This window comes from Prunus avium, chromosome 5 (assembly GCF_965620075.1).
Source record: "Prunus avium chromosome 5, drPruAviu1.hap1.1, whole genome shotgun sequence".
NCBI classification, from domain to species: Eukaryota; Viridiplantae; Streptophyta; class Magnoliopsida; order Rosales; family Rosaceae; genus Prunus; species Prunus avium.
In genome coordinates this window covers 15774431-15795628 of record NC_142288.1, presented here as the reverse complement: position 1 = coordinate 15795628, position 21198 = coordinate 15774431, and the positions used below count along the sequence as shown (strand labels likewise).

Here is a 21198-nt window from a genome sequence, read left to right as displayed (position 1 = left end):
CTCAATCTCAACATTGCGGACCCACAACCCCACCCCTAGCCACAAGCCCCTGCCCAACATCAGCAGCACCACCCCGCCCCTCTCTGTCTCTGTCTCTGTCTCTGTCTCCCACCCCCGACGCACCTCCATCCCCAATCAACCCTGATCTGCCTCCATGTTTGGAAATCCAGATTTGGAACCCATCACGAGATCGTACGGCCCCCGACTCTCTTCGCTAACCTCTCTTCGTCGTCCATATGCCGCAAAACCCTAATGTTCCCCATCACGTGCCGCGCGTTCCTAGAGTGGCTGGTGGTGGTCTTGGTGGTCGGGGTGTGGTGGTTTGGGTGGCTAGAGTCGCTAGGTTGGTGGGTTGTGGGAGGGGGCAATCATGTTTTGTTGGTCGCCGGGGGGGGGGGGGGGGGGGGGGGCGCGAAACGGAAGAACAATGGTGGTTTTTTTGGTTGCAGGGAGAGAGAGCTCCCAAAATCAAAGGCCTTGTTCTTGAGGTCTCTCTCTATGAGACCCAGCAAAGGAGCGTTTGGGTCAATTGGGCATGCCAAAAATCTCTACTTTTTGGGCATTATCTCTCATCTCACCTTTCTTCTCTCCCTCTCCTGCTTCAGAGGCTGTACTTACGAGGACGATTGGAGACATTACCTCACTGTATACCTTCTCTGCATAGCCTTGTCATGTTATATTTGAAGTGTTTGCCCAATCTAGTACATCTTGAGTTATCTCAGGTGGTTAAAGGAGACACAGTATTGTTTGGAGCTGGAGGATTTAAGAAGCTCAAACGTTTAGGTATTGACGAATTTGACGAACTTAGATGCATACAGGACAACTAGTTCACCCATTAATTACATAACAAAGACACCGACAATGACAACAACTTCCAATCAAAACAATCATACATAAGCAGAGAAGTTGGAAGAGAAGTTCCCGCATCAATAACTGATGTAATAATAAGTCCGGGAGGTCAGCAGGTCGACATCAAGCAAGACAGAGGAGCTTGTTAACTCCTGAGTCTAGAGCATCAACATTTCTTCTCAAGATTTTTCTGGACGCTTAAGGAATCCGAAACAATACTGACATCACAAAAGCAAAGCACTCTCAGGAATTGCAGTTCAAGGGAATTCTAAATACTCAACTGCGTTTAGCAATTTTTCTCAACTGGCAGCCGTTTGATACTAGAATGAGCATCCAGATGCCTTCATATCAGCAGACAGTAGGATCAATCCTTGATTTCAGCATAAGTAATTGGTACAATGGAAGGCCAAAGCATAAGCTATGCAAGACATGCACAAAGGGTATAATGAAACAAATGTTAAGGATACAGCTGCAATTTTAGACTGTCAATGCCCGTCATTTCTTCATTCAACCTGCCAAAAAAAGGGAAAATCAACGTTTTCTTATGCTGCAAAAGCAAACACGGGGGTATCTATCTCCCAACAAAAAGAGAAAAAGTTGCCTAAAAGTTTAATTCCTCTCCATCCTAAACTAAGAAAGAACCCAACAGATACTAAGACTTAAAGTTACTGAGATAGTCATCTATCAGTGCTGCATCGGCAGATTTGCTCAAAAGAAAACAAAGTTAAAAACTTCCTTTTCAGAAAGTAGTCATGTGATTAGTCATCGCAAGGATGTGCGCCACGCGTTAACAGCAAACATCTCTCCGAATTACACATACAGACTGCAAGAATACTTTTCTAGATGACATGCATTACTTGTTAGTAGGAAATAAAGATACTGAGAAAACAAACGGCATGTTAGATAGTCCGACTGAGGGCCGGGGATCAATTTATATGAAGAACAAGAAATAGTTATTGCAGAAACCACAATTCATTAATCACGGTTATTGCAGACATGTTCATATCATATTATGCATAAAAAGTTCTGAGGGATCCCACCATATTCAAAGCCATTTCCATTTTCTGGTATCTATTAAACGGCAAGAGAAGGTGATCAAAGCCTTCAATAATACCTGAGACATGAATTTATATACGGATTTCCCTTGGTAGTAGAATCAACCACTGAAATTGAAAGTTCAAGAACATTGTTATCTTTCAATTATTCACAACTGAGAATTAATAGCAGAATCAAGCATAATCAGAAAGTTCATTTTTACACAAACAGATACCGGATTCTTGAAGGCAGCCTGCAGCTTCGCTAAAGCAATGCGCATGTGATAAACCAAGTTGCTAGTGACCTTCATTTTCCTTCATCTGTTAACTTTAGTTAATTAATAGGATCTGAGCCCCCGCCAAAAAGAAAACTGTTAACCAGAGGGCATTTTTGCTTTTTATTCTTGGGCGCAAGAAGCTTCCAGCCCAAATAGTTTTGCAAATAGAAAATGAAAATCTATTTTCTATTTATTAAGACCTTTATTCGTCTCTTCGAACGGAGCCTGGGTTGAATCCGCCCCCTTGCAACTTCCAACTAGAGGGTATGAAATGTCAAAATTTTCCAATTTAACATTTAAAAATGAATAATAAAATTTAAAAGTTAAGGGTAATATCACATGGTAAATGGTTACTTGGTTACCATATCAGTAATATGGTAACTAAGTAACCATTTACCACAAACTTTTCCTCTCACAGTCACCCTACTTTTTCAACAACTAAGTAATTTGCAGTAAGTTGATAATTTTGATCATGATTTATAAATAGGGTTGACATCATTTTTCTATCTCCATTTTTGCCCTCTTTGATTGTTAAAAAAAAGTTGTTCATTGGACTTATTTGCTACAAACTTCCAAAATAATGAATAGAAGGCTAGGTTAAAAGATTATGAATTTGAATGCAATTTCTCTGTCCCATCTATAAGGTGGCTCTCTAGCTATCAAAGGGATCACAACACAAAAGCTATGCCATATGGGGAGATTAGATGAGATGCTTTTAAGTGGCAAAGTAGGATTGGCTCTCAAGTGTTAGGATTTATACAGTTTTCTTGTTTAGCTAACCTCTAGGTCTAGGGTTTATTTAGTCCATAGAACTTTAGCAATATACGATTTTAAAAGCAATCTTGACACAAACTATTCCATTTAAACTCCGTCGTTCAAATCATTTGACCAAAGAAAAACAGAATGGTCAAAGAGAAATGCTTCCTCTGAATTTATATGAAACAGCACATAGGAGAACATGACGGAACCGCAACAATTTCATATATATAAAAATCCCTCAAGGGAATTGTTTAGTATATGAGAGAGATCGAATCGAAAAACAACTAAGGATATCCAATGTTTCTGCCAAAAAAAAAAAGGTTTTCCTACAATATCATTAGCTCCATTGCATTCATCACCTGGTGACTCTATAGTTCTACAAAACCAAAGAAAAGCTTGGTTAAGTTTTCCTCCAAATAATAAATTGATAACCTAAGGCAACTTTGAACTAATAATTATGAGATATGTAATGAAGAAAACAAATTTTTATCTACAGGCAAAACCAGAAAATACCTTGACACTTTGCAATAGCTTTTTGGCAGTTTTGTCATTCTTGAAGTGTGTGCGTACAGGCTGCATTCAGGAAAAACAAAGTTAAGCCTACTTCCAGTATTTTGCTTAAAATGAGAAGAACATGGCATATAAAAAACAAGCCTACCTCCAATATTTTGTTCAATGCTTTTGATAAAGCTGATTTAAGGTCAGTTGGATGTAGCTCGCCACTTTCATAATCAGCAGCCAATTCTTCAAAGCTTTTGAAAGTCCTGTATGGGGGGAATGCGCAAAAGGAACAATTACAGCCAACATGAGGTTCAATTAGGTAAACAAGCAAAAGTTTTTTAAATAAATTATTTTTACCAGTATAATCTAAAATCACTTACTTATTTCCGCCGTTCTTTTCAGAGCGTTCTACAATGAACTCATTGAACCAAGGTAGGATGAGATACTTCACATACTCCATACATGGATTCCCTTCAACAACATTTGGAGGGCAGTAAGCTTTCTTTATCTTCAAATTCACTTCAGCCTGAGATTCAGTGATATATGTCAAAAAATAGAATAAACATTTGGTGCCATACATTGAAAGCTAAAACCCGTAGCTTAAAACAACCCACCTCTTCATCTTCCATGAATATGGAGGACGATACATCGCTTTTAGACATCTTCTCCTGCCCTTGCTTCAAACCAGGTAACATGTCTGCAAATCATCATTAAGAAAAATTAACAAATACTGTGTAAGTACTCTCATGTTAAAGCATAAAACAATAGCATTGCAACAACATAAATAGGAATTAGAATATTACGGTGTGACAAGATAATAGGCTTGTTCTTCTTCTTGATGTCATCACAGTACTCTCTTGCAAGAACATTTACTTTACGCTGATCCATTCCCATCTGACAGATGTCCGCCTATTAAAGGAAAAACATTTCGCAAGTCACCATGACATATTCATTGAAATTGAACATCGACATTTCCTTTCTTTTCTTTTGAAGAGAAATAAAACATGTATCAAATTAGAAGTTGATGAACAATGCTCGAATTAAATGCATCATGGCCTAAAGTGCATTATTTAGCAAATGATGAGGCCAAGTCTACAGTAGTCACTGCATAAGGCAACATGGGAAACAAAACCTATTAATAAAATATCCAAAATTAAAACAGCAAGCACCTGAAGGAAGAATATATCTGCACATTGCATACATGGGTAGAGAATTTGGGCTGCCTTTATATCACCTAGCTCATTTCGACCCATAATCTGACAACACCTGGAAATATAGAAGGAAACAAATACATAAAAGTCGAGATTCAACTGATATAATAGGCACAATAAGCATCATAATAGGCTAGCTACCTAGTCATCCTTTTAACTGAATACGTTCGAGCTATGTCCAACACACGAGGCCAATACTCATGCGATCTCGCATTAATCTCCTTTGAAGACCACACAAACTCAACTTTGCCATTGTCCAAATTCATCCCAGCAGCCTTCCATATCTCTATCATGTAGCGCCCAACAGTCTCTATCTTTTTCAAATCACCCCCCATCTTATTGTTTAATTGTGCAAACCAATCTGCAATCCATATTTTCACTCTGCAGCCAGCGGAGGTCATCTTGTTTACATTTATTGTCTTCATAACTCCCTACACAACAACACATTTGAACCTCACAAAACACACAAAAAGTATCAAAATCTTGTTCAAATTGAACTACTGAAATTTACAGATATATAATCAATATCAATTATGTGTTACGAATTTTATGATTGCTTAAAAATTTGAAACAACACCTGCGCAATGTGCATTCGACCGGAGGGTTCAAACCCATCATAGCAGATGGGTTCGGGCTTATTAGCCAGCAAATTCCAAAGCTCGTCATCTTGAATACATTCCTCTGCCACGCTCCTCACCATCTGGTACTTCTCCTCCAAACTCCTTCTTCACCAAAATCACACCCACAAAACCCACAGAAGTTTGAAATTAAGTTCAGATCAACGGACAAATTTAGAAACGACAAAAAAAGGATAATAAAGGCGAGGGGAACTTACTGGATAGTTGGATTTGAAGAACTGGATGGTGGAGGCTCGGAAATTGAAAGAGATTGGATTCCATCGGCTGGCGGGGCTTGCTCTGGTGCTTCGGCCGCCATTGGAGAGGTAAGTGTGAAGCTTTCCCAAAAGCTTTGTAGTATATATCTAGGGCACGTTTGCTTGTTAGACAAGAAACGGGATTGGCGCTATTTAAACGACCGCCTGGAGAGCAAGTCCAGCAGCTAAGGCTGGACTCGGGCTGGGGGGGTTAGGGCCAAAAAATCGATTCCAGCAACAAAGGCTGGCCCGAGGGCGAGGTGGGGGCCACGAAGAAGGGCTGGCCCGAGAGCAGTTTCAACCTGAGATCCAAAACGAGGGGACTGACGTCAACAACAAAAAAAAATTAATAAAAATCTATAAAATAAAATAAAAACAAAAAACAAAAAATTTCAGATTTTTTAAAAAAATAAATACTTAGTCATATTTTTCACTTCCCACACCAAAAATCTTTTTAAGAAATATTATCCAAATTAATTGTTTAGGTAAACAAATATGTGAAGAAAAAAAAATAAAAAAATGAATAGTATTTGCCCTCAACTAAGGTAACTGCTGAAAATCAACATTGCTTTTTGCAGTGAATAGTGGCTGCCCTAGCCCCCCTTGCCATGGCAAGAGGCAACTGCTGGAAATGCTCGTAGTAGGTAGGAATTTAAAACCTGGATTGGGTAGGATTCGAACCGTAGTCAAATCTTGGGTCCATTTCGACCCAGAAAAAAGGTCAAATCTTTTGGGTCTGTCCATGCTTTTCAACTTGAACCCAATATTTTTCTGACAGCCAGGCCCATAATTCTAACTCTCTTCGTCTTCTTCATCGCATGAGCAAAGGGCGCGCTTCAGATCCTCTCTCATCTCACTTTGGCGCTTGATGCTTCCCTGCCTGTGGTATGTTTTGGCTGCCCATTCTCTCTCTCTCTCCGTAGGGGAAAGAATAAAAAACGACTGGGATATTATTTGATTGGGAATTTCGGGTTTTGGGTTGGAATTGATTGAAGCTGAATTGAGATTTGATTTGGGTTGTGCTCACCTTTTTGCGTGTTTAATTTTCCACAGCTGCAGCACTGTTTGGAAAAATATAAATCAACCATTTGATTCAATTTCTCTACTTTTGAAGTCTCTGGGGAAGCCATTGGAAGCTTTGTTTTAGCCCTCTTCTTCGTCAGGTAGCACTCTATCTTCCCTTTTGGTTTTAGGCTTTTTATCACAAATGGTCCCTAAGGTTTGCGAAATTATCGTCTTTCGTCCTTAACGTTTTTTTGTGACATTAATGATCCTTAAGGTTATACTCAACACATCAAAATAGTCCCTACCGTCAACTTCTGTTAAATTTTCTGTTAAGAAGCTGACATAGCATATATGTAGGTCACACATCCAATAATATATAGCCAGGTGGCTTTGAATAAAATATAAATATATTTAAAAAGAAAATTAAATTCAAAAAGAGATAAGATTAAAACTTTTTTTTAAAAAAATTTAAAACTCTCTCGCCCTCTTCCTTCCAACTTGTCAACCCACTGTGCCAATCCACCTCCCTCCACCCCTTCTCTTTCTCTCTCTCATCAGATTCGCGGCTGATGGTCAGCCAAGCAAAGAACTGAGTTGGGATTTGATGCAAGAACATAATCGGTTTCAATGGTTGTGGAGGGCATAGGGGTCCAAATCTGAAATGGGTATGGCTCTTTGTTATGAACTTTAAATGGTTTGTAGTTGCTGTGAAGGTAGAAGTTGAACTGGTGTTTACCCAGATGCAGGCATATGATTCATTAACCCAGATGCAGGCACTCAACATGAACTGTGGATAATAACCATGAAATCTTGTATGTTGGGCTCAACTATGTAGCCAAAGTAATGAGAAATGGTAACAAAGTTTACAATTAATTTCTTCAAGGCATGTAAGACAGGGCTGCCATAGCTGCTCTAGAAGGAGAGATAGAACAGAGGGAGAGGGGGAGAGAGAACAGAGGGAGAAGATGGCAGAGGAGGGTTGGCGACAAGTTTTTATATATTTAAAATCAAGTTTTAGTATTCTTTTTTTTTTTTTTCTAAAAAAATTAATTTAATTTTTAAATATATTAAAGTCACGTGGCTATATATTATTGGATGTGTATGCCATGTCAGCTTCTTAATAGAAAATTTAACGGAGGTTGACGGCAGGGACCATTTTGATGTGTTGAGTATAACCTTAAGGACCATTAATGTCACAAAAAAACGTTAAGGACGAAAGGCGATAATTTTGCAAACTTCAGGGACCATTTGTGATAAAAAGCCTTGGTTTTATTTGCTGGTTTTTTTAATTACCTATTTTTCTGTTTTTATTTCTTTTTAGGCTTTTTATCACAAATGGTCCCTTAGATTTGCAAAATTTTCACCTTTCGTCCCTAACGTTTTTTTGTGATACCAATAGTCCCTAAGGTTATCCTCCACACATCAAAATAGTCCCTGTCGTTAGCTTCCATCAAATTTTCTGTTAAATAGCTGATGTGGCACGTGTGTAGAGCCCACACATCCAATAGTATATACCCATGTGGCTTTAAATAAAATATATTACATTTTAAATATTTTAAAACTTAAAAAAAAAGAAAAAAAAAGAAGAAGACCAGTACCTCTGCCAGCACCTCATACCCTCGCAAGACCCACTCTTTGCCTCTCTCTTCCTCCCTTCTCTCTCCCTCTCTCCCTCTCTCCCTCATCTTCCTTGACTTCTCGAGCTTTCCCTTCTCTCTCTCCCTGATCCAAAAACCCAACTCAATGTTTATGGTATGACTCTGTAACTGTACCAGCCACCAGGTTTGCTATTTTGTAAATCTTATAATTGGATCGCTTCATCTTCACTATTGGGTCTCATCCCATACCCTCTTTTTTTTCGAACTTTTAAGATTTGGGTTTCATTGATTTGCAAGTTTTGTTCAAACAAAAAAGGACCCAAGTGTTTATTTCATCAGATTATCATGTGAGGGACTATGGAGTTGGGAATTACTACTACTGAGCTCATATTCACAGTGACCCACATAGAGAATTTGTGTTTTGAAGCTTAGATTTGGCCATGGAGAAACTTCCTGATGCAGAAACTACATCAAGCTATGGTAGCTTATAAAAATCAAGGAAGATGAGGGAGAGAGAGAAAGAGAAGGGGGAAGAGGAGGGAGAGAGAGAGGCAAAGGTGCTGGTAGAGGGAGAACGCAGATTGTACAGCTTTTCTTGGTTTTTTTTTTTTGGATTTTAAGTTTTAAAATATTTAAAATATAATATATTTTATTTAACGCCACGCGGATGTATACTATTGAATGTGTGGGCTCCACACACGTGCCAAATCAGCCATTTAACAGAAAATTTGATGAAAGCTAACGGTAGGGACCATTTTGATGCGTGGAGGGTAACCTTAGGGACTATTGGTGTCACAAAAAAACATTAGAGACGAAAGGTGATAATTTTGCAAATCTAAAGAACCATTTGTGATAAAAAGCCTTCTTTTTATTATTTAGAGTTCGCAGTATAGGAAGTGGAGATTAATTTGTGTTAAGCAAGTGGACATGTGGCAATAGTGTGGGATGGGAGAGATGGGTAAATGGAAAATGGGCAAACTTTGATTTGAGAGGAACTAATTCAACAACCCACCAATATCGTTACGAAAATTTTCCCGGAAACCCCGAGAAACGGAAAGAATTTCCCAGGAAAATGAGCAGTGACCACACAAACCCACCGGGACTGGTCGTCTCCACCACCGAACCCATCCTCTCATTCCTCACCTCTGCCTCCACAGACCCACACCTCTCTCAGGAACTCCAGCAAATCGCTTCCAATCTCTCCTCCAAACCCAATGTTCCGTACAAGTCTCTCCGAGCTCTCTGGCTTGCGTCCAATGTCTCCACCCGGCCCCAATTGGTCCAACTCTTCTCCGGATCCGAGTTCGTCCTCACCAGCCCCAAACCCAGAGAAAAGGTGAGGACACAAAACAGCATATTACCCTTTTTTCTTTTTCTTGTTTGCCTCTAATTTCTGGGGATTACAAATGAAATGTAAAGTTAATTGTTCTTATTGTGTTTTAGAGTGAGGAGTTGAAGGCTAGACTTCAGAAGCTGGCTGAAATTCTGGAGAGGAATGCATATGCAGAACTTGTGAAGGATATTACACCTAAGAAAGAGACCAATGAGCCTTTCTCTTCTTACAAGGATCAATTGGGCTTTGGTAAGATTAGAGAGTTTATACATATCTTACATGATATTTTACTGCTTGGTTCAGAATGCTATTACTTGTGGCCATGGATACCCTTTTCCATTTTAAATTCAATGGACATATTGAAAAGAGTTTCAATTTGTAGTATTGATTGGTCCACTGATGACAATCAATTTTTATGTGAATGCATTTGAGGGGAAAGGAGGCCAAACTATGAACAGTTTGGAAGCGAGATGGTTGATACTAGTTGTTTTACTGGAATATGACATGATATAAGAATGTTGCTTCATATTTCGATCAACTTTTTGGTTGTTCTGAAATTCTAGAATTATGACAATTGAAGTGAAGGGAGCATGGTTGTTTTGTATGCAAAAAATGTGGGGATGGTTTTAATTTCATATGGTAATTGATTGCATGTAAATGTTGCTCATTGGTCTTGACTCTTTTTTTCTTTTTTTTTGTCAACATTGGTCTTGACTCTTGATTGCACCAAAGGTAGGATGTCTGTTCGATTTTCATGCAAAGGTCAAACAAATTGCAGTATCCAAACTTGTGATGTTTATGATGCCAAGCATGCATAAGTACGGGAAAAAAAAATGTTGTATGATGTTCTTAGTGTTTTTGTTGTTGCATTTGGCACTTGTCGAGTTTTCTGTCTTAATAGCAAATGTAGATGTTTTCATAAGCTTAAGGAATTATGTTGCAGAACTTGACTGGAAGTTTCATGTTTTTTGGCAGTGTGGTCACTCTTATCAGTTAGCACTTGTATGATGAAATCAAATTTTTTTACTTTTCTTTTGTGTATATTAGCGAGACATTTTAATGGCCTTTACTTTCTATCATATTGCAGTTTAATTTTTGCTTGCCATTATCTTATTCCCAGTGGAAGATATTGCAAAATGAGAAGGGGGAGTTGAAGATTTTCTTTATGCTTTAGTTGAAACTTGAATCTAGATTGAAGGCAGTGCAGGCTCCCTGGCCAAGAAGATTTGCTTCGTTGGAAACATTTTTCTTTGGGAATTTATTAATATAGTTTTCATGCATATTTCAAACTCTCTTTGCATTTAAATTAAACCCTTTTGAAATTTATTCCGCTTATTTTCAAATAGAGTTGGGTGGTTTCATATATTTTAATGCATCTATTACTGTGGTTTAAATTTTTTTGCTTGCCCTCTAGTAATGCTTGATTTATACTCTTTTAGTTTCTCCCTTTTTGTTCTCTATGTTCTGTAAATTTTGTGTTTATTTTAGATCGTTTCTTAGAAAATATGTATTGGATGTTCCGATGATAATCAGTCAAAAACTTCTACAGGTTTACATGTTGTGGTGACTATGTTTACCGGCTATTTGGTAGGATATGCTGCATTCAGAGCCTTGTTTAACCACAGTCCCGTGATGGTATGTGTCTCCAAGAGACCATTTTCCATTTGTGAATTTCTTTTTTTGGTTTCTTGGTTATTTTATCCTTGGTGGTTTATTGCTGGATTTTTATTTATCTAAAAGTTCTTTTGTGTCTTTCACTTTTTCTAGTGTTACAGAAGTTAATGGCTCTCTTATTTTCTTGTTTCAGAATGCTGCTGGAGGCATTCTTGGATTGGTAGTTAGCATGCTCGTAGAAACACTTATTTTCATAATTAGAAGTTCTGGTCAAGATCTTAGATCATCTTCTTCCACACCCAAGCTAAAGAAGAATCAGTGACTTGGTCTTTAGAGGTTAGTAAACTTTATTGAACAATATAAGATCTGAACAATACTATATACTTTGTATATTTTTTTATCGTGTCATTCTAAATACTAAGATCTGAACAATAAAGTACAGCAACCAGACATGTAGCATTATTGTTGACTTCATTATTCCTATTAGCATGATTGTGAAGCTAGTTAGTGTCATGTATTAGCTTTTAGAAGTTAAGTAGTTGACAGATTAGGATAAGCTTCCAGTTTAAGGCTGGCAATGGCAGTACATGTAAATGGAGTATTTAACAAAGAACTGAAACAGGTTATTCCTTTCACGTTGTAAGGGTTAGCATGGCCGGCCTTACATCCTAACCTGTAAACTTCCGAGCTGCCTGACAAGTCATTAACAACTTCTTAGTTCTAACAACGAATGCCTGCTATTGACTAGTTTGATAACCATGCTAACATGGATACTGTCATACTGATATAAGTAAGGATGCTGCTGACATATAAGGTTACAGTCAATGTTACAAAAGTGATATCTTTCTGATCAACTGTGGTATATTATCTTGAAATTTAAATGTTATACGGATGTGAAATGTCTATGTGCAGTGTTAGACTTGAAATATTTAGCAGAATTAATATGAGAAAAACTCATATACTTGAAATATCAGGTACATCCATGTACTCATAGAGCTGTCAGTGTGATTTGCCGGAAGCCTGATTGATATAGTATGGATATTTTCTTGAATTTCTGAGCGTAGCTTTTTGGGGCTGATTACCGGGTGCTGCTGGTTTTACACATCGTGGGCAACCCCTAAAAGATTAAATCAATGTATTATAGTGAATTTTTTTTAAAATGTTCTTATTTACTTTGTTGGGTGTAAAAGAGATCGAAGGGGAAACGGGTGCCGACTCGCCCGACTGTGGAGTTAAATGGTCTCTACAACTAGAGCTACAGGTTCCAACGTTGTAGTTGATATTTTTCTATGTTGCCTGTTATAAAGATCCCTATACCTTCTCAATGTTTTGGGACATTTGTGTAACATGAAACACTTGGGACTAAGAACTACAAATTATTTTGCTCATTATTTGAATAAAGATAAAGGCTTAAAAATAATTTCATACCCAATTTGAGTTTTCATTGATTCGGATGCATATTATATATATGGAGATAGAGAGTTAACAATAGGGGTAGCTGGCCTGTTTGAGTAGTGGTGGGAATGGGTCAGGTTGGTATCGCGCGAGGTAATAAACGGGTTCAAATGCCTAACCTGATAACAACTTGTTAATTAATGAGTGAGAAATGTCCAATCCGAACAAGAATAGGATCCCGAGCCTCTGCATTTAATATCGGTGCATTTATACGCATTTAAAGAAATTTTAACTATTTAATTAATCTTACGGCTAAGATTTAACCACATCAGCAAAATTGCAAAATTGTATTAAATTGAAAACTCACCCTATGCATTGTATCTTTATGTATTGTATCAATTACCCACATGCGTATTCTCAATTGTCTTCTCCTTTCAAATGCCATTGCTTCGGCCGCCCCTCCCCATCCTCTCCTCCCTCGTCACCCACATATCTTCCCTTCTACATAGGGGTGGGCATCTAAAACCGAAATACCGAAACTGTACCCTAACTGAACTGTACCATACTGATTTCATACCATTTCATTTGGGATGGGGAGATATTCGGTACCGTACCGTACCAATAGAGTATGGTATGGTAGCAGTATCAAGTATTTGGTACCGGTTAATACCGTACCGTACCGAATAGTACTGAAATATAATTTATTTATTTTCATTCTCTCGCTGTCTCTCACTTGCCTCTTAATTTATTCATAACTTTCTGTTTTTGTCATTTATGTTTGGATTGTGTTTGTAATTTTGTAAGCCATAAGGCATAATTTTAACTATTTTGGTTTGTAAGCCATAAGGCATGAGTTTTAACCATTTGGATTTGATGAATCTGTTGATGGATAAATATTGATTTGGTTGATTTGGATATTGAATATGTTGATTAGGATTTGGATTTTGAATATGTTGAATCTTTGAATTTGTAACTTATGCATTACTTATTTTGGTGAATGAATATGTTGAATATTGAATTGGTTCATTTTTTAGTTGTGTCATTTTGGTACTGATACCGTACCGATACCTATTTGGCACGGTACGGTACGGTACCAATTTTGACAAACAATAATCCCATACCGTACCAATACTGTACCATACCGTACCGTGCCCACCCCTACTACATCTTCCATTATCTCCAGACCAAACCCCAACCTCCCCACCCAAAAAAAAGACACCATCTGAACCAAACTATATGAACAACTAAATTCTTGAGGCCATTGAATAGCATTTGTTTGTGGGTCTCTATTGGGGTGAGAATGCTAGGTCTGAAATTTTCATATTTTCTATCTAATCCTCATTTGCAGGCAAATCTAAATTAACTATTCTTTAACCCAACTATGAAGAATTTGTGAAAACTTAAATATTCAATTGGATATTGGACTTGAGAAGATTCCCTCAAGTACATAGAAGAATTTATCTGAAACGGTCCTTCATGATTAAAACATAATTAATTTCAAACATCACATCTTAGAGGGGACATTGTGTACATGATTTTATTCAAATCATTGAAGAAAAACAAATAATATCTTAGGAGAACCTACAAAACCGTCATTGTCGGTTGTGCGATTAGCAATGGCCAACTTGCCGTTGTCCACCGCTATTCACCAAAATCACTGTATTCATATTATACAAAAGTACATGCTTGCTGGACGATCTTGATGATGATAGGGGGTGATTGATACAACACATAAGGTGAGTTTTTAACTTAATACAATTTTGCTGATGTGGTTTAATCTTAGCCATAAGATTAATCAAATGGTTAAGATTCCTTTAAATGCATATATATACATTGCTGCTAAATGTAGAGGTTCGAGAACCCATTCATTACACAGGTAATACGACATTATCCATATAACCTGTTTGTCAAACCATTTAGGTTGAATGGAGCATTTTTGCTCACCACTTTAACAAAGGTGTACTCTCAACACCATTCACAACATTTGATACGTGTCTATTGACATAATTATGATTGCATAAATACAAGTAAATAGTTAACTATACTTATAACTTATGCCGAGGGACACGTGTTAAGTGTTGAGAAGGGTGGTGAGGGTACACTTTAGATTAAATTGGTGAGCAAAAATATGGTTGAATAGGTTAACTGTGTACGTCAACCGTATATTTAGGTTAAATAGTTTTTGTTTAAGTTACTAAATTAATTAATTACTGGTCAGATATAGATTGCCGACGTATCTAAATACACTAGCATGATAAGATAAGCACTTCAAATAATTAAATCATGTGTTGCCAAAGACCCTGGCCGAAGACGACGAAGGAGCAAATACTGGCTATCATAATCTGACATTGTCAAAGAAAAAAGACACTCGTAATTAAAAAAAGAATGCTTGATTAATTGATGCTTATCATAAATCTGGGAGACTTTTTCAAAAAGAAACGAAGAGATAAACCACTTGAGAAAAAGAAGATTAGATTGATTTTGACATGTACCATTAAAAGTCGACCAATCTTTCTTGTCTTTTTCTTCGGCTGATATAACAGATAAGGTGCATTTGTTTTGTTTTAATTCGAACTCAAATCATGATGGGAGTAAAGTTAGCTTAATGGCAAAAATATCAAAAATGTAAAAAACTGGTAGACCCAAACGTGTCTGTTTTACCTAGCGGTTAACCGCTTGAACTATTTGCACAACAGCGAGCTGACAATTTCTGTGGGTATTTTACCAAATACCGGCCAATATTTTCGCTCGTTTGTCTTTCGTTGCCCTTATCAACTGACAAACCAAGTGTCGAGGTTTGTTTGTGCGTGATTATCCAAATCAAGATTAAACACCTTTGTCGACAGTCACTTTGTTGTTGTCACTTTTCTAGTTGTATATGACTTATTAGAGCATCTCCAACCGATATGTCAAAAGTGCCACATAGACATTTAACGGCTAGAAATAACATCTCACATTACTCCAACCGAATTGTCAAAGCTGATGTGGAATGAAGGTTGGAGGTTCAGCTGTTATTTTTGACATACCAAAAGCAAGATGTCAAATGAATATTTTATTATTTTTTAAAGACAGCTAGCTGCTACTTTCATTTATTATTTTCCTTTTTTATTTTTTTTCTTCTTTATCTTGAATGATTTGACTGTTACAATAATTATTTATTTGACATATCGGGTGGAGTGTAAAACTATGTAAATATCAAATTGCCACATCAACCATCAAATTTAAATTTGATGTTTGGTATTTGACATCTTCCTTGGAGATGCTCTTTGACACTTTTATCGTTTAGTTTTTATGTTTTCAGTTGCATTCTAAAAAATAAAATACTTTCAAAATTTTAGATATAATAAAGCTCAACGATACAAGTGAATTTCTTTCATATACCAAGGTTTGCTGCTTTTTTATTTTATTTTAACAAAAGTTATATTATACACTAAATTAATCTAATTTATAGAGAGGGAGATTTGAATTTGGATGAAGGGGGAGGAGCTCATTGCCCTGACGAACTAACCCAAAAGGGTTTGCTACTTAGAATTGCTACCTCTGTCATTAGAGCATCTCAAAGGAAAGAAGTAAAAGAGTAGGCAAACCTCATTTGCCTTGCCTCATTAGTATTTTTATGCTCCAAGAGAAGAGGTAAATGGGTAGGTAAAATATACCTACTCTCTTGAACAAGGTAATATTGCCTATTTCAAAGTAAAGAAGTATATCGAGTCCCACTTACTTTTTATAATAAAATATCATCTTTATTCTCTCACTTATTTTTTATAAATATAATAGTAAATGTAAAAGATAAAAATAAATAATATAATAATAATTGTAGACTTGCATAGCCTAAATCATCTTTTCATGTGATAAATGGGAGGCAACCACATAAGGTTTTTTAGTATAATTTTGTTTATTTCATTTCCCTACACCTTTGGAGATACTGTTAGTGTTCGGCTTTAGCCAGGATCATCATGTTTTCTTAGAAATTGCCATATAGCACGCGTGGCATTGTACCAAACTAGGGGAAATTATCACATGATATCACACATGGGACCATAACTCCACGTGGAGTATAAACATGGGGTAACGTGGGGCAGGTAGGCCCTACCCCGAAGTGACATTGGATATGTGGATGAGAGTGAAAAGCAGCGTTGCAGTGTATCGGGAATGAGTGGGTTCTGACCCATAAAGTAAAAAGGAATGAGTGGGGAAGAAAAGAACAAAAGAGACAGAAAAATAAAGGGCACAGGGGGGTGGATCCCTATTTCTTGCGAACAAATTACGGTATCAGGTTAGAGAAGCAAACCCATCCTTCTTTTTTTTTTCATATAAATTTTTTAATACAAGGTTTACAAGCGATAGTTTAAATTACATGAAAAATGAGGTTTTTCACACATACATTATCAAGATTTCATAGAGTTCTGATCTGCAAATCAAAATTATTTTTTGCTAGAATAGACTCTGTTGCTTTGTTAACTTTTTAATTGTCTTTTAATTTTAATAAATTTGAGAAAGTGCCTTTTTAATTTAGTGGTTTGTCTCTTTACTAAAACAGCATGGCCCAGGGGATGGGATGGGAACACAGAAACTATGCCAAACCGTATGCGGCCAAACCGTATGCGGCCTCAACCATTCCTAACGTGGTATTTCAGTTACTTTTCATTATAGAGGTGGACAATCTAGGATGGGATTCCTGTCTCTGTCCCGTAACCCGTTGCCATTGGGATCTCATCGATTAAAAATCAATGCATGGTTTACTTTGTTTCTCTCAATACACAGTAAATTTGCATCAATTAATTCTTGGTTAAGTGATACTTATATTCGTAAACATACGAATCTCCCTCCTAATTTAACTGATACTCATATTCGAACATGCCCTTGGTTAAGTGATACTTATATTAGTTCTTGGCTTGCAGATTCATGCAAAAATTAGCTGCGTAAATATAGCGATTAACTTGTGAATCAAAAAGAAAATAAACCAAAAAAATTTAACTTTTAAACTGCTACAAACACCAAATTGCTGCGTTACTAAATTGCAGTATTATTTGATAACGTAATGAATTCGAATCATCTGCTTAGATTTTCAACATGGCATATCATTTGAGTAAGCCGGTTTGGACAAGAAAAAAATGGTTTAAGTCCGTACAAATGGGACCCACAAGATTTGTCCCGACACCTGCACTAGGCACTTGAGACTTGACACACCGCTTAGTTTCGTTCATTTTACCCGATCACGCTCTTCCCGCCTATTCCATCGGAGTTGCCTACTCACTAGCCACCCTCACGTGCACAACCACACGTGTCCTCATCTCGTAGGACCCCAAGTCAACTCCGTCAGCGCATCTAACGGCACAACACGAACTATATATACGCCTTCACGGAACTCCACGCAAAAGCAGAAATTATAAACTCACTTTGCTCAATACTGAAAAAGTAAGCAAAACAAAAGCTTCATTAAGCAGTTATGGAAGCTGTAATGATCCAAACCGGTTCGATTTCGGCCCAGTCGCCGACCTTGCCCGGTTCGCCCAGAGTGTCCCTCTCCCGAAACGACTCGCTGTCCAGCGTTTTCTCCGGCGCGAGGAGCACCGTCGGATCTCCAAGGATCTCTCTTCATTTCAACGTCTATCGCCGGCGAGATAAAATTTTCCGGAGAGCTCTGTCGGATAGCGACATTCCCCGATCGGATACCGATATTGCCGCGAAATCGAACTCTTTTCCGGCGGAGGAGCTGCGGTTTCCCGGCGGAGATCGTGGAGTCAACGCTTTGTCCAACGTCGACGAAGGCGAGCAGAAAAAGATCGGAGACTATTATCAGGAAATGCTAAAGTCAAATCCCGGTGATCCTCTGCTTCTGAGAAACTACGGAAAATTCTTGCATGAGGTAATTAATTAAATTAATTATAGTTTTGTGGTAATAAAATTAGCGAGGAAATGAAATTTGACTTTCGATTTTATGTGAAATTGGGTGATTGAAGGTGGAGAATGATGTGGTGGGAGCTGAAGAGTGCTATTGCAGAGCCATATTGGCGAGCCCTGGAGATGGCGACTTGTTGTCGCTGTACGCAAAGCTGATCTGGGAGACGCACAGAGACGAGGAGAGAGCTAAGTCTTACTTTGATCAGGCCGTTTCTGCTTCCCCTGACGATTGGTATGTTATTTTATCTATCTTTGCTTGGTTTTTAAAAATATACAAGTTACATGCAAACGCGGGTTTGCCCGGTTGGCCTGACCTGGGTAGTGTGCCCGTACCGTTGCACCCAAGTTCGAGTCTAGACTCTTACTTTTATCAAAAAAAGAAAAAAAAAAAGAAGTTTTATTTTCGAGCCAGTCTAGACTCTGTTAAGATGTTGGTAGATCTTGTTGACGACAATGATATCGATACATTATCGCAGATTACTACCAAGTCCATTTCATATAGGGTATTTTTATAATTTGAGTCTTTATATTGGATATAATAGTGAATCTCCCTAATAAAAATGAAATACAATCACATCAATTGTTAGTTAGATCCAAAATTTTGAGATTTAATTTGATGTTTGTAACATTACTCGTTTTTGCATAGCCGAGTTTGATTGAACAAAGAGCAAGAAATTTTGTTCGATTTGGAAACTTTTTCTTTTTGTTGAACGTAGTTTTCTTGTCAACCAAACATATATCCCATGATCAGACTGGAAACTCAAAATTAAAATTACAAGTCAATACTTTTCTTAATATATAACTATATTATGAATGTGTATATGCAGCATGGTGTTGGGGTCCTACGCTAGCTTCATGTGGGAAGCAGAGGAAGATGAAGAGGAGGAGAATGAAGAAATCAAACCAAACGTTCAAGTTTCAGCAGCGCCAGCTCTGCTGGTTCATGCCTTTTAGCAGAAAAATACTTCACATGAAATCGCTACTGAATTTGTCACACGTCAAGGTAGATCGGGAAAAGAGTTCATGAAAAAAAGGCTTTAACTAATTAACCTCAACATTAAGAAATAAAAAGCTATGTTAATTATATAGAATGTAGCTAGCTATGAGATAAAAGAGGTTCCGTGCTCTTTTTCCCTGTGTTTATTTCATTTGCTTGTCTGCTTTCTTTCCGTGTAAATTTTATATCTAATCTAATCTCCCTTTTATGCCTCTTATCACATGTATACAAATATATATATATATATATTTGTACAATATCTTCCTCTATGGTGAAGACACTGTCATACTTTCTTTTTTATATTCTTGAATAATATGACGTTCACATCAATGAATGTATATGATATTCTTAAAAATCTGCTGTGAATATATGATATCAATGAAGAGGGCAAAAGTCCAACCAAGAAGGGCGCATGAAAATCTGCTGTAAATATTGTTTGAATTTTCAAAACCCACTAGGACCAAACGGTGCATATAAATCTAATTAATTTACACAAGTTGCTTAGAGACTCCAAGATAGAACTAGATGTGGATGCTAGTTTGCTCAATTGTGTTTCTATGAGTCACCCTGATCAACTGCTGGAAATCCAAACTGAACATGAGTCGATTACAATTTCTACAATTGATGCCATTAATTGCTTGGAGAGTAAGGGGTTTGTAGTTCAAGACATTTACTCTTGCATCCGAGGTATTAAATTCGATTCCCCTCTCTCTTAATATCGCTAGTATCAAAAAAATAAAAAAAGATCTCAAGGACAGATAAAACACTATGCAGTAACTTAGATTGCATTAAACATAAAAAGTATGCATATGTACCAAACCAAAGGTTATAAAGCTAAATAATACATCAACCAGGAAGGGAAAAACCTCGAAACCAAAATCTATAAATCACTCGTATTGTCTTCTTATCTTATTTGCATCTTAATGTGTATTACAAGCATGCCATGATCAAGTATTTTCTTTCTTTTACATGCTTGGAAGTATAAAGCTCAAGTTTCTTGAGTTCTTGTATCAATTAAGCAAGACACAACAGTTTAATTGATTAAAGAACTTACATTCAAAGTATATTGGCCAAAATTTGCATTGTGAATTAATGCATGTTGGAGTTTGAATGAAATACAGAACTTGAAAAGGCCACACTGGTAGTTGTAGAGCTCAGGATGTCAGCTGGGACTTTTCCTTCCTGTCCAAAAACAAAAACTGTCAAATTTCATTGCCTCCCTAGAGGTCAAAACTCTATCTCTTTTTATTCAATCATTGGAAAGCCGGAGGACGCATTCTTGTTATGAACTTGAGTCTCACATTCGAATTAAATAATTAATTAAATTCATTTTATTTTAAAATACTCTTTTTAACCGTTGTAAGTTGTAATCTTTTTTGAAAAGGTTTCAAAGGCCTATTTAAATTAGAATAGCCCCAAAAGCACACAAGCATTAAGATGCACATACATTCATATTCTTGAAGAGAGGGAAATATACAAGTTCGCTAAATTCTAAGTCCTAGGGCTAGGACTTAGAATACAAATTGTTGACTCAAAAGAGGCAATCACCTATAGAATTTCAAGCAACGAGAATGGGTGAAATACTTTCTTTAGGACATTGCATGAATCTGCAAGCCTCTATCTCATATACCAGTCAATGAATTTGATTACATTTTTCTTTTCTGTAAATCATATTTATCTGTTAATTTATATTAACAGTTGCTATATTAAATTCGTTTGGTATATTTAAATTTATGTTAAATATATATTATTTAATTAGTCACTGATAGAATGTTTTTCCAACAGTGCAGACAAGAATCACTGATAGAATGAGTTGATTCATTAGAAAACTTATTTGTGCCCTTTA

The 21198-nt window shown here is 37.0% G+C and overlaps 3 protein-coding genes across 7 annotated transcripts; 2 read left to right on the top strand and 1 right to left on the bottom strand.

Moving 5' to 3' along the window:
* Nucleotides 1–3113: 3113 nt before the first annotated feature.
* On the bottom strand, nucleotides 3114–6658 carry LOC110768363 (tyrosine--tRNA ligase 1, cytoplasmic-like). Of its 3 annotated transcripts, none has more exons than XM_088253318.1 (11): nucleotides 6534–6658; nucleotides 5468–5808; nucleotides 5210–5357; nucleotides 4774–5063; nucleotides 4591–4687; nucleotides 4225–4330; nucleotides 4036–4118; nucleotides 3802–3947; nucleotides 3579–3684; nucleotides 3434–3493; nucleotides 3114–3296 (listed from the first exon to the last, which is right to left on the bottom strand). In XM_088253318.1, the coding sequence occupies exons 2-11, from the start codon at nucleotides 5566–5568 to the stop codon at nucleotides 3276–3278; spliced, it is 1158 nt and encodes a 385-aa protein (XP_088109444.1). In that variant the 5' UTR covers nucleotides 5569–5808; nucleotides 6534–6658; the 3' UTR covers nucleotides 3114–3275. The 3 variants fall into 3 exon arrangements, with proteins under 3 accessions (XP_088109444.1, XP_088109442.1, XP_021827780.1); XM_088253316.1 differs by lacking the exon at nucleotides 6534–6658 and adding an exon at nucleotides 6188–6300; XM_021972088.2 differs by lacking the exon at nucleotides 6534–6658 and adding an exon at nucleotides 6166–6299.
* LOC110768364 (ER-based factor for assembly of V-ATPase) lies at nucleotides 6361–12476 on the top strand. Of its 3 annotated transcripts, XM_021972089.2 has the most exons (7): nucleotides 6361–6391; nucleotides 6560–6669; nucleotides 8989–9445; nucleotides 9553–9691; nucleotides 10992–11077; nucleotides 11250–11392; nucleotides 12031–12476. In XM_021972089.2, the coding sequence occupies exons 3-6, from the start codon at nucleotides 9182–9184 to the stop codon at nucleotides 11376–11378; spliced, it is 618 nt and encodes a 205-aa protein (XP_021827781.1). In that variant the 5' UTR covers nucleotides 6361–6391; nucleotides 6560–6669; nucleotides 8989–9181; the 3' UTR covers nucleotides 11379–11392; nucleotides 12031–12476. The 3 variants fall into 3 exon arrangements, with proteins under 3 accessions (XP_021827781.1, XP_088109446.1, XP_088109445.1); XM_088253320.1 differs by lacking the exon at nucleotides 6361–6391 and having other exon boundaries at nucleotides 6559–6669; nucleotides 9049–9445; XM_088253319.1 differs by lacking the exon at nucleotides 6361–6391 and having other exon boundaries at nucleotides 7833–9445.
* Nucleotides 12477–17817: 5341 nt separating this feature from the next.
* On the top strand, nucleotides 17818–19569 carry LOC110768370 (Tetratricopeptide repeat (TPR)-like superfamily protein). The gene is made up of 3 exons (XM_021972099.2): nucleotides 17818–18320; nucleotides 18415–18587; nucleotides 19183–19569. Exons 1-3 carry the CDS (start codon nucleotides 17901–17903, stop codon nucleotides 19307–19309), a joined length of 720 nt encoding a protein of 239 aa, XP_021827791.1. The 5' UTR covers nucleotides 17818–17900; the 3' UTR covers nucleotides 19310–19569.
* The last annotated feature ends 1629 nt before the right edge of the window (nucleotides 19570–21198 follow it).

Coding starts and splice junctions, on each gene's coding strand:
- LOC110768364 (XM_021972089.2), top strand. CDS start 9,182: ATGAGCAGTGACCACACAAACCCACCGGGACTGGTCGTCTCCACCACC. Junction 9,446..9,552: donor GCCCCAAACCCAGAGAAAAG/GTGAGGACACAA, acceptor ATTGTGTTTTAG/AGTGAGGAGTTGAAGGCTAG. Junction 11,078..11,249: donor TTAACCACAGTCCCGTGATG/GTATGTGTCTCC, acceptor TTCTTGTTTCAG/AATGCTGCTGGAGGCATTCT.
- LOC110768370 (XM_021972099.2), top strand. CDS start 17,901: ATGGAAGCTGTAATGATCCAAACCGGTTCGATTTCGGCCCAGTCGCCG. Junction 18,321..18,414: donor ACGGAAAATTCTTGCATGAG/GTAATTAATTAA, acceptor GGGTGATTGAAG/GTGGAGAATGATGTGGTGGG. Junction 18,588..19,182: donor TCTGCTTCCCCTGACGATTG/GTATGTTATTTT, acceptor GTGTATATGCAG/CATGGTGTTGGGGTCCTACG.
- LOC110768363 (XM_088253318.1), bottom strand. CDS start 5,568: ATGGCGGCCGAAGCACCAGAGCAAGCCCCGCCAGCCGATGGAATCCAA. Junction 4,331..4,590: donor CAGATATATTCTTCCTTCAG/GTGCTTGCTGTT, acceptor TTCCTTTAATAG/GCGGACATCTGTCAGATGGG. Junction 3,494..3,578: donor CATTGAACAAAATATTGGAG/GTAGGCTTGTTT, acceptor TCCTGAATGCAG/CCTGTACGCACACACTTCAA.